The 9,650-nt window shown below is 42.2% G+C and overlaps 1 protein-coding gene across 5 annotated transcripts in view; it reads right to left on the reverse strand.

Moving 5' to 3' along the window:
- rps6kal (ribosomal protein S6 kinase a, like) overlaps window positions 1-9,570 on the reverse strand; it is a 33,946-nt gene extending 24,376 nt beyond the window's left edge. Inside the window, exons 1-8 of one of the 5 annotated variants that reach the window (XM_061686518.1) lie at window positions 9,075-9,570; window positions 6,968-7,036; window positions 6,776-6,892; window positions 6,627-6,708; window positions 6,418-6,498; window positions 1,075-1,154; window positions 423-529; window positions 131-168 (exon numbers count right to left, since the gene is read on the reverse strand). In XM_061686518.1, coding sequence (XP_061542502.1) covers window positions 131-168; window positions 423-529; window positions 1,075-1,154; window positions 6,418-6,498; window positions 6,627-6,708; window positions 6,776-6,892; window positions 6,968-7,036; window positions 9,075-9,101 — 601 coding nt within the window. In that variant the 5' untranslated portion in view covers window positions 9,102-9,570. Of the gene's footprint in view, window positions 1-130; window positions 169-422; window positions 530-1,074; window positions 1,155-6,417; window positions 6,499-6,626; window positions 6,709-6,775; window positions 6,893-6,967; window positions 7,037-8,687; window positions 8,776-9,074 lie in introns of those variants that run through there. The other 4 variants (XM_061686514.1, XM_061686515.1, XM_061686517.1 and 1 more) reach the window with 4 other exon arrangements.
- Between the last annotated feature and the right edge of the window lie 80 nt (window positions 9,571-9,650).

Here is a 9,650-nt window from a genome sequence, read left to right on the forward strand (position 1 = left end):
TAAAAACGTTTTCAAGTACTGCAAAAAAAAATATTTTTAACCAAATACACAGTTACTTTTTATATGACATCCTACTAAATTCACAGGGGAATAGGTTATGATATATGACGACACAGTGTAGAAAACATACCTGTTAACTTTACATGTCCAGCTTCGTCAAGTAAGATACTGGGGGGGAAAGGAGCACATTTTTACAATGGAAAGCTTCAGAATATTCTTACTATAACACCATGAAAAGATTTAAAAGCATCAGTTTTATTGAAGTTGACGGTTTTGTGCAAATTTTACACTTGTATTGTGGGGCTTGAGGTTATGAAGCAACAAAAAAACACAAGTGTGTAAAGCTTTATGGACTAAGGGGGTTATGGTTGGTGTTTTGAGTTTGGGTGTGCACATTCAAAGGTGAAGGCTAGGTCTCATACTTTTCTGGCTTGAGATCTCTGTAAACTATGCCCAAGTTGTGCAGGTGGTCTAGGGCCAGGGCCAGCTCTGCAAGGTAGAATTTCACATCTTCCTCTGTAAACATAACCTGTTAAGAACTGGACAGATTTACTCTCTGAACTCAGATGAGGAGAATTCTGTGGCTTAAAGACATCAGAAACTACCACCAGAGGGAGGAAAGAGGATTATTGTCACACACTGAACATTTCAAGAAGGTAACTCGATACTGTATGCTGTTGATTTGGCATTGCCGGAAGCTATTTCTGTTTCTGAGACATGTTTTAAAAAATCTCTGTCAAAAGAATAACCGCACATTACTTGAGTTTCCACAGTGAAAACCTTTGAAAGGAATTGATCAGGGCCACAACCAAACTGACAAGCAATTAATATACTTGAAAGCACTTGTGTTTCCATGAGGAATTCCATTCGTAATAAGATTAAATGTGACGACAAACAGAAGGGACATGACATGGCAGAGCCTATACTTGCAAGAAATCATTTAAACACTGATGAATATTAAATGTATGCTGGTTTCGTGTGTCATTTTCTCATTGCTTTTTCAGACAGAAAAATGAAAATAGATGGGAGCGCTTAAAGCACAATTAAATGTTGGGCAACAGGACATACGCTTACCTCTTTGGATAAGCGTGTGAATACATCTCCTCCCCTGAGAAAGTCCAGTATTAAATACAGTTTCCCTTCCGTCTGAAAGGCTGCAGAGGCAAGAAAACGGTGTAAAGCACGAGCACACCATTTAACTATTAATTTATACGGGACGCACAGCACACACATGCTCAATAACAAAAAACCTCAGTATGACCTTGACTCAGATATGAATTTAAGTGACATCCCATTCCTAATCCATAGGGTTTAATATCTCTCATCCATGTCTTTATGAACCTTGATTTGTACACTGAGGCACAGTCATGTTGGAACAGGAAGTGGCCATCTCCAAACTGTTCCCACAAAGTTGGAAATGTCCAAAATATTAGCACCTGACCTCCAGTGAAAGGAACTATGAATGCTTCAACATACCAAGAGAATTTGGACAGGTCAAACAGTTTGGGGATTGTCCCTTTCTGTTCCAACATGTCTGTGCGCCAGTGTACAAAGGAAGATCCACAAAGACATGGATGAGAAACTTTGGTATGGACGTACTTGACTGGCCTGCACAGAATCCTGTCCTCAACCCGAAAGAACACCTTTGGGTTGATTTCAAGTGGACAGTGAGCAAGGATGCGGCACGGTGGGCGACTGGTTAGAGCGTCAGCCTCACAGTTCTGAGGACCAGGGTTCAATCCCCGGCCCCGCCTGTGTGGAGTTTGCATGTTCTCCCCGTGCCTGCGTGGGTTTTCTCCGGGCACTCTGTGAGTGCGAATGGTTGTTTGTTTGCTTGTGCCCTGCGATTGGCTGGCAAACAGTTCAGGGTGTACCCCGCCTCCTGCCCGATGACAGCTGGGATAGGCTCCAGCACACCCGCGACCCTAGTGAGGAGAAGCGGCTCAGAAAATGGATGGATGGAGTGAGCAAGGTCTTCTCTTCCAACATCAGCGTGACCTCACAAATATGCTCCAGGAAGAATGGTCAAACATTCACATAAACTCACTCCTAAACCTTGTTGAAAGCTTTCCCACTAGAGTTGAAGCTGTTACAGCTGCAAAGGGTAGACCAACATCATATTAAACCATATGGATTTACAATGGGATAACACTTAAAATCATATGAGAGTCAAGGCAGGTGAGCAAATACTGTGCAATATAGTGTATGATATACTGTACAATAGAATAGAATAGAAAAAAACAATTTTGGAGTCCTAAAAGTTGTAAGTTTTTGGAAACAGACAACACTTCTTTATATTCATATAGGTATATATTTTCTATACAGTGGCTTGCAAAACTATGCATTCCCCTTTGAAGTTATCCACATTTGGTCATGTTACAACCACGAACATGAATGTATGTTATTGTGATTACATTGGATAGATCAACAAAAAGTGGCAAAGTCTTTAAAACTTGGAAACATTCCATGAGAATTAACAGAAAATTAGGGGAATAAATGAGAATAAACCAGGAATTTACATAATTGAAGGTTGGCTTAATAGGGAGCTTAAATATAGTGGGGGGAAATACATTTTAGGCGGCACGGTGGACGACTGGTTAGCACAGCCACCTCACAGTTCTGAGGACCCGGTTACAAATCCGGCCTCGGCTGTGTGGAGTTTTCATGTTCTTCCCGTGACTGTGTGGCTTTTCTCCAGGTACTCCGGTTTCCTCCCACATCTCAAAAACATGCATGGTAGGTTAATTGAAGACCCTAAATTGCACATAGGTGTAAATTTGAGTGCGAACGGTTGTTTGTCTATACAGCGTCTGAAATAAGCATTTAACACATCACCATTTTTCTCATTAAATATATTTCTAAAGGTGCTATTAACATGAAAAAAAAATCACCAGATGTTGGGAACAACCCAAGTAATCCATACATAAAAAGAAAATAGAACAAATAAACTCAGAAATTAAGTTGTGTGTACCGTATTTTTCGGACTATAAATCGCAGTTTTTTTTCATAGTTTGGCCGTGGGTGGGATTTATATTCTGGAGCGATTTATATGTTAAATTATTAACACATTATTATATAATTTCACGTTATTTTCACACTGACAACCGCAAGAGGGCGCTCTAGGCCTGTGTATATGTACCTGCAACTGACAAGGAGTCTGACGAAAGCGACGTAGAAGAGGAAGCGGCGTGTCGTCTACCTCCGGAGTTGGCGGAGTTGTTTAGAAGTGACACAGAGGATAATGATTTCATTGGATTTAGTGATTTGGAGTGACACTGATGGTTTGGTAAACTTGTTAGCATGTTCTTTATGCTATAGTTATCTGAATAACTATTAATATGTTACGTTAACATACCAGGCATGTTCTCAGTTTGTTGTTTATGCATCATTTAACGTTAGCTGAATGTGTTACGTTAGCATACCGTACACCTATTCAGCCTGTTATTCTCTATTCTATTTTTATTTAAATTGCCTTTCAAGAATAAATGTCTGTTCTTGGTGTTGGATTTTATGAAATAAATTTCCACCCAAATTGCGATTTATACACCAATGTGACTTATACATTTTTTTCCTTCTTTATTATGCATTTTTTGGCTGGTGCGACTTTTACTCCGGAGCGATTTATAGTCTGGAAAATACGGTAATAATGTGAAATGACACAGGGAAAAAGTATTGAACACGCCAACTGGTATTTATTTAATACTTTGTACAAAAGCTTTTGTTTGCAATGAAAGCCACAAGTATGGAGAAACTGTATGGGGAAACTAGTCGCATACATTGCTCTTGTGTGATTTTGGCCCATTTCTCCACACCAGCAGTCTTCAAATCTGGTTCTCAGGTTCCGTGAGCTTCTTTTATGGACCTTGAGTTTCAGTTCTTTCCAGATGTTTTATTTGATTCAAGTCAGGTGATTGGCTGGGCCATTCTAGTAGCTTTGTTTGTTTTGTTTTTTTCTCTCTTATTTGAAACCAATTGAGTTTCCTTGGCGGTATGTTTTGGATCATTATCCTGCTGAAATGTCCAGCCTTGTTTCATTTTCATCATCCTCATACATGGCAGCATATTTTTGTCAAGAATGTCTCTGTACATTTGCCCATTCATCCTTCCTTCAATAGTGTGAAGTTTACCAGCACCATTTGCTGAAAAGCAGTCTCACACCATCATGTTCCCACCTCCAAACTTCACTGTTGGTATGTTTTTTTAGGGTGATGTGCAGTGCCATTTGTCCTCCAAAGGTGGTGTATGTACTATGGCATCCAAACAGTTAAACTTTACTGTCATCCGATCAGACTTTATTCTCCCAGTATTTAACTGCCTTTTCCAAATGTTGTTCAGGAAACTTTAAATGAGCTTTGACATGCTTTTTTTTCAGCAAGGGGGTCTTGCGTGGTGAGCGTACATACAGGACATGGCGGCGGAGTACATAAAACATTACTCACTGTTTTCCTTGTGACAACATTACACTAATTCCAGGTCTTTTTGAGGCTCTCCACAGGTGGTCCCTGGCTCTTGGACAACTCTTCTGATTATTCTTTACACTCCTCTGTCAGAAATCTTGCGAGGAGCACTTGATCGAGGCACATTTATGGTGGTACGATTGGCTTTCCACTTACGCATTATGGCCCCAACCGTGCTCACTGGAACTTTCAGAAGCTTAGATATGCACTTGTAACCAATGCCATCGTTATGTTTTGCAACAATTAGTTTGCGATGGTCTTGAGACAGCTCTCTGCTCTTACCCATCATGAGATGTGTTTTGACTCACACCTTGGCAATGAGACCTTTTTGTAGGCCATCAATTAGGACTGAACCAGCTGATATTCATTTGCACTGACAAGGGGATTGCTGTTTGATTGCTGTTTGATTATTAATAGACTTTAGGTGTTGTCGTGGCTATCCATGCCTTTTTACACCTCCCTTTCTTCATGTGTGCAATACTTTTTCCCTGGGTCATTTCACATTTTTACACACAACTTAATTTCTGATCTTATTTCTTCTACTTTCTTTGTATGTATGGTTTACTTGGGTTGTTCCCAACATCTGGTGAAATGTTCAGGTCAATAGCACATTTGGAAGTATATTTAGTGAGAAAAATGGTGACGGGTTGAATAACTATTTCAGCCGCTGTATGTGCCCTGCGATTGGCTGGCGACCAGTTCAGGGTGAACCCCACCTCTCACCCAGAGTCAGCTGGTGATGATGTGGTTCTGTTGGCTTCATCAAGCCGCAATCTCCAACTCTCACTGGAGCAGTTCGCAGCTGAGTGTGAAGTGGCTGGGATGAGAATCAGCACCTCCAAATCTGAGACCATGGTACTCAGTCAGAAAAGGGTGGTGTGCCCTCTCCAGGTCGGGGATGAGATCCTACCCCAAGTGAAGGAGTTCAAGTATCTTAGGGTCTTGTTCACGAGTGAGGCAAGAATGGAACGGGAGATCGACAGGCGGATCGGTGCAGTGATGCGGACTTTGTATCGATCCGTTGTGGTAAAGAAGGAGCTAAGCCAAAAGGCGAAGCTCTTGATTTACCGGTCTATCTATGTTCCTACCCTCACCTATGGTCACGAGCTGTGGGCCGTGACTGAAAGAACAAAATCCCGGATACAAGCGGTCGAAATGAGTTTCCTCCGCAGGGTGTCCGGGCTCTCCCTTAGAGATAGGGTGAGAAGCTCGGTGATCCGGGAGGATCTCATAGTAGAGCCGCTGCTCCTCCGAGTACGAGAGGAGCCACATGAGGTGGCTGGGGCATCTGATTCGGATGCCTCCCGGACGCCTCCCTGGTGAGGTGTTGCGGGCACGTCCCACCGGGAGGAGACCCCGGGGACTACATCCTTCGGCTGGTCTGGGAACGCCTCGGGATCCCCCTGGAAGAGCTGGATGAAGTGGCTGGGAAGAGGGAAGTCTGGGCGTCCCTGCTAAAGCTACTGCACCCGCGACCCGGCTTCGGATAAGCGGTAGACAATGGATGGATGGATGGATGGCTGCATCTTGCACTAGCAACTGAGTCCCACATAAACACCGGTCGCCAATTGATGACGTTATATGTCAACTAATTGTTGACTTTAAATCTCATCATGACTACTTTAAATTTCATCTAGATGACTTTATAACACAACGTGAGGACTTTATACCGCCTCACGATTACTTTAGATCTAATCATGATAACTTTAATCTCATCACAACGACTTTAAATCATGTCCTATCTACTTTAAATGCCATCATGACGACTTTAAATCACATCTCAGATTTTTTTTCTCTCTCACTAGGTGACCCTAATACGCCGTCGTTGAATAGTAAGGGTTCCTTGTACGGTTCCAGTATGAAAGATTTGCATCACAGCACATTTGTTTAAGTACTTATATTAAGGCTTGGTTGTGAGATGTAATAAGTGAACATACTTGGTTGTTCCACATTTCCTTACCATAGTGCAATTTCACTATGAAGGGATGATTGACCTCTACCAAGATGTCTCTCTCCATCTTGGTGCGAACTCTGTCCCTAACTGAACAAGAATACGGGAGTGCAGTAATGGATTAAAATTAGCACTGATGACAGAACACACTGTTTGTGCTGTGATTTTTGTGTGTGTGTGTGTGTGTGTGTGTGTGTGTGTGTGAAAGGTCACCTTACCTTTCAATGATGCTTTTTTTAAAACTTTCATTGCATATAACTGACTGGCATCTGGACCCACAATTTTTCTTACCAGAAATACCTGGTGGGGGAACAACAATTTAGTATGATAGACAGAGAGAGATCAATTTCATTTGGTGTCTTCTCACCTTGCCAAAAGAGCCCTGACCTAGGACCTTGAGGAGTTCAAACTGCGATGGATCTGCTTTTTCACAGCCCTCTTTCACGTGGTGAGTGATAGGAATCTCCTTGTATGTCCCGTCATCCTGCACAAACATGAACAAGTGACCAAGACCCAGTGTACATACTGTATGCAGTCTACAAGCATTGAGATGTCAGACCTTACTTACACAGTGCGTGTAACACTCTCCCTCCTCCATGGGCTCATCCATGATCTGATGTCCATTGACCTGCGGCCACAAAAAACAATTACATCATAGGAGTCGTAAAAAGCAAAACCTTAGGAAATCTTGTGCATGCAAGCGTTCAATTGAACAGAATTGCAGCTCCTGGACGCCCACGTGAATGATGAACAAATCAACAGATGAAAACGATGAGTCACATCCAATAACAGAGCACTTTCACCAGCATGCATGTAGTTATGTTTGTTAACAAAAATGGAATCAATGCTCTAAAAGTGTAATGCAGTAGCATAGCTCTCATGTTATTAGTGGTCTATAATCCTAGACCAGTGCAGGCACAACATGTCTGAATGGCTCTTGTTATGCATTGGGCAACTAGCGTCTTTCATTTTATGTCCCCCTTATTCATGGTTGTAACAATGAGATTATTAATTATGACAATAAAGAACCGTGTTTTGTTTTTCTCAGCCAATTGAATAGAAATTAACAATTTTAATCACAGAAAGGGCAAATTCACAGAAAAAAATTATATTTGCATGTAAATTTGATGAATAACAGTCGGGTGCTGCAGAGGTTTCGTTTATGAAGCAAAGCATGATGTATTCAATATGGTGTGTTTGTGTGTGTTGAATTCCATCAAGCCTCTGAAGAGAGGGGATGAGTCATAGCACTATGCAAGCCCACTCAGTGGGTGGAGCCATTGACATACTCTCACTCACATCCACAGAACCAAGGCCAACAAATCACCTTCCAATACCACTGAGCTACAGAAAGCTGTAACACCATTAACTTTTAAAATATAAAAGATGAAAGAACTCAGTGCTATCAAAATGCAAGCCTTGGGGCATCTGTGAGGTCTGAGGTGTGACATGCTGGCTACAGCTAATGCCAGGACATCATTCACACATGCATCTTCACTCCCACCTCTGCTGTGGCTCATCACAGCTTGTAACAAGAGCACAGCCTACACTTGCAGCATGGCAGGCCTTTTTTCTGCCATTCTCAAACATGCAATTGATCATTTAAAAAAGAACGAATGCTCTTTGAAAAAGACTTTGTTTAAATGTCTTCCAGGGTACAAACACAGATGCAAAGTGGATTAAAAGGCTACTCCAGTTGAAGTGGCTAATCTAGATGTTTACTTCAGTACTTTAGTCTTCTGTCGATGTGCCTCATCCAGAGGTAGCTCACAGTATTATTTGTAGTAAGATATATACATCTAACATGAAATAATTTCACACATTCCATGTTGTCCGAGTTGCGTCAACAGACTGGCTTATATTTAAATCTAAAGACTATATTGAAATATGCTTTATAACAATAGACTGCTACAGACAAGTATACGATGTTTCTGGTGGTGTTATGCCTGGCTGTCTGCACTTTTAAAAAAAATCGAATTAAGTCGCTCCACAGTTTCAAAAGTAGCTTGAAACTGATTGATAGAACGCCACGTAGGGGTTAAATGACACTTATTTTTCAAATTATGATGACAATGACCATCATACGCAAGCGGGTGGCGTGCCTTCGATGTAAGGTCAAATATTATACCGGGACGTTTATATGCAACAGCATCAATCTTTTCACTCGTGCTGCAGGCAATCCTGCACTTGGTTGTGTATTAACTTCTGTTACGCTGCCCAGTAAATACAGGAAAACACCATTAGGTCTGTTTTATCGATAATAGAGAAGAAAAAGTTACCTGATAGTGAGCTGTCACTCGGCACACTAACTACATGCTAATGCTACATGCGCTAAGCTAGCAGAGCAGCAAACTCCTCTTGAGAAGTATAAATGACAACAAACGCCACTCGGAAGCTGCGGATCATTGTAAAACGAGTCTGACATCCTCTCGGATTTGTTAGGCTTCAGAGCCCAGAGGGGGGCAGTTTTGAAAGTGATAAAGACAGGCGGTGCAACAAAAACAAACAACTCACCAGCTGTTAGCATTAGCCATCGTATTAGCATGCATCGCGATGCGCCGCAAGTCGTGACGCGATTTTAACGTAACCTTTAACCAAGGCAAGCTACTGTAACTCGGTGACAAAAGCCGAAACAATCTTGAGCAAGTAAACATACACAAACCCACCTCACTACTGACGTTGTTTATCTCCATGCTGTGCCAGAATTCCTCTCTAAATCTAAGGCATCGTAGTCCACCTAGACCCCCGCTCCAAAGTGCATATTTCCCCCCACCGTAGAATCCCGACTGCTCTGCTCGGTCGTTGGGGGGGAAGGTGCCTGGCTAGCTGTGAACTGCTATCCGGGTGGGATTGGGTGTCGGTCAGCGAGTATTTGATGTCAATGATGTGACCATGCGCTCTGCATCGGTACCGCTACCCTGCCATAGCTGCGAACATGGCGGCTACTGTGGTGACTGGTCAGTGAATGAGTGATTGACGTATTTGTGACGCAACTCAGTTAAGGATTTCCCCCATCCACGCCAGAGAACCGGGTCTCGACATAAATAAGGAAAAGCTTGGCAAACTTCTTAATGATTGACGCAAAATAAATGATGTCATCAGCTTACTATTGCCATCAAGCCATGTCTCTGACTCTGATCTCTCAAGAGTTACAGTAAAGCTGAATGTTAGAGCCTGACCATCTCTTGTTCTGGTAGAAATAAGAGGCTTAAAGCTCATCCACTTTCACTCCAGCTGTTTCT

This window comes from Phycodurus eques, chromosome 9 (assembly GCF_024500275.1).
Source record: "Phycodurus eques isolate BA_2022a chromosome 9, UOR_Pequ_1.1, whole genome shotgun sequence".
NCBI lineage: Eukaryota > Metazoa > Chordata > Actinopteri > Syngnathiformes > Syngnathidae > Phycodurus > Phycodurus eques.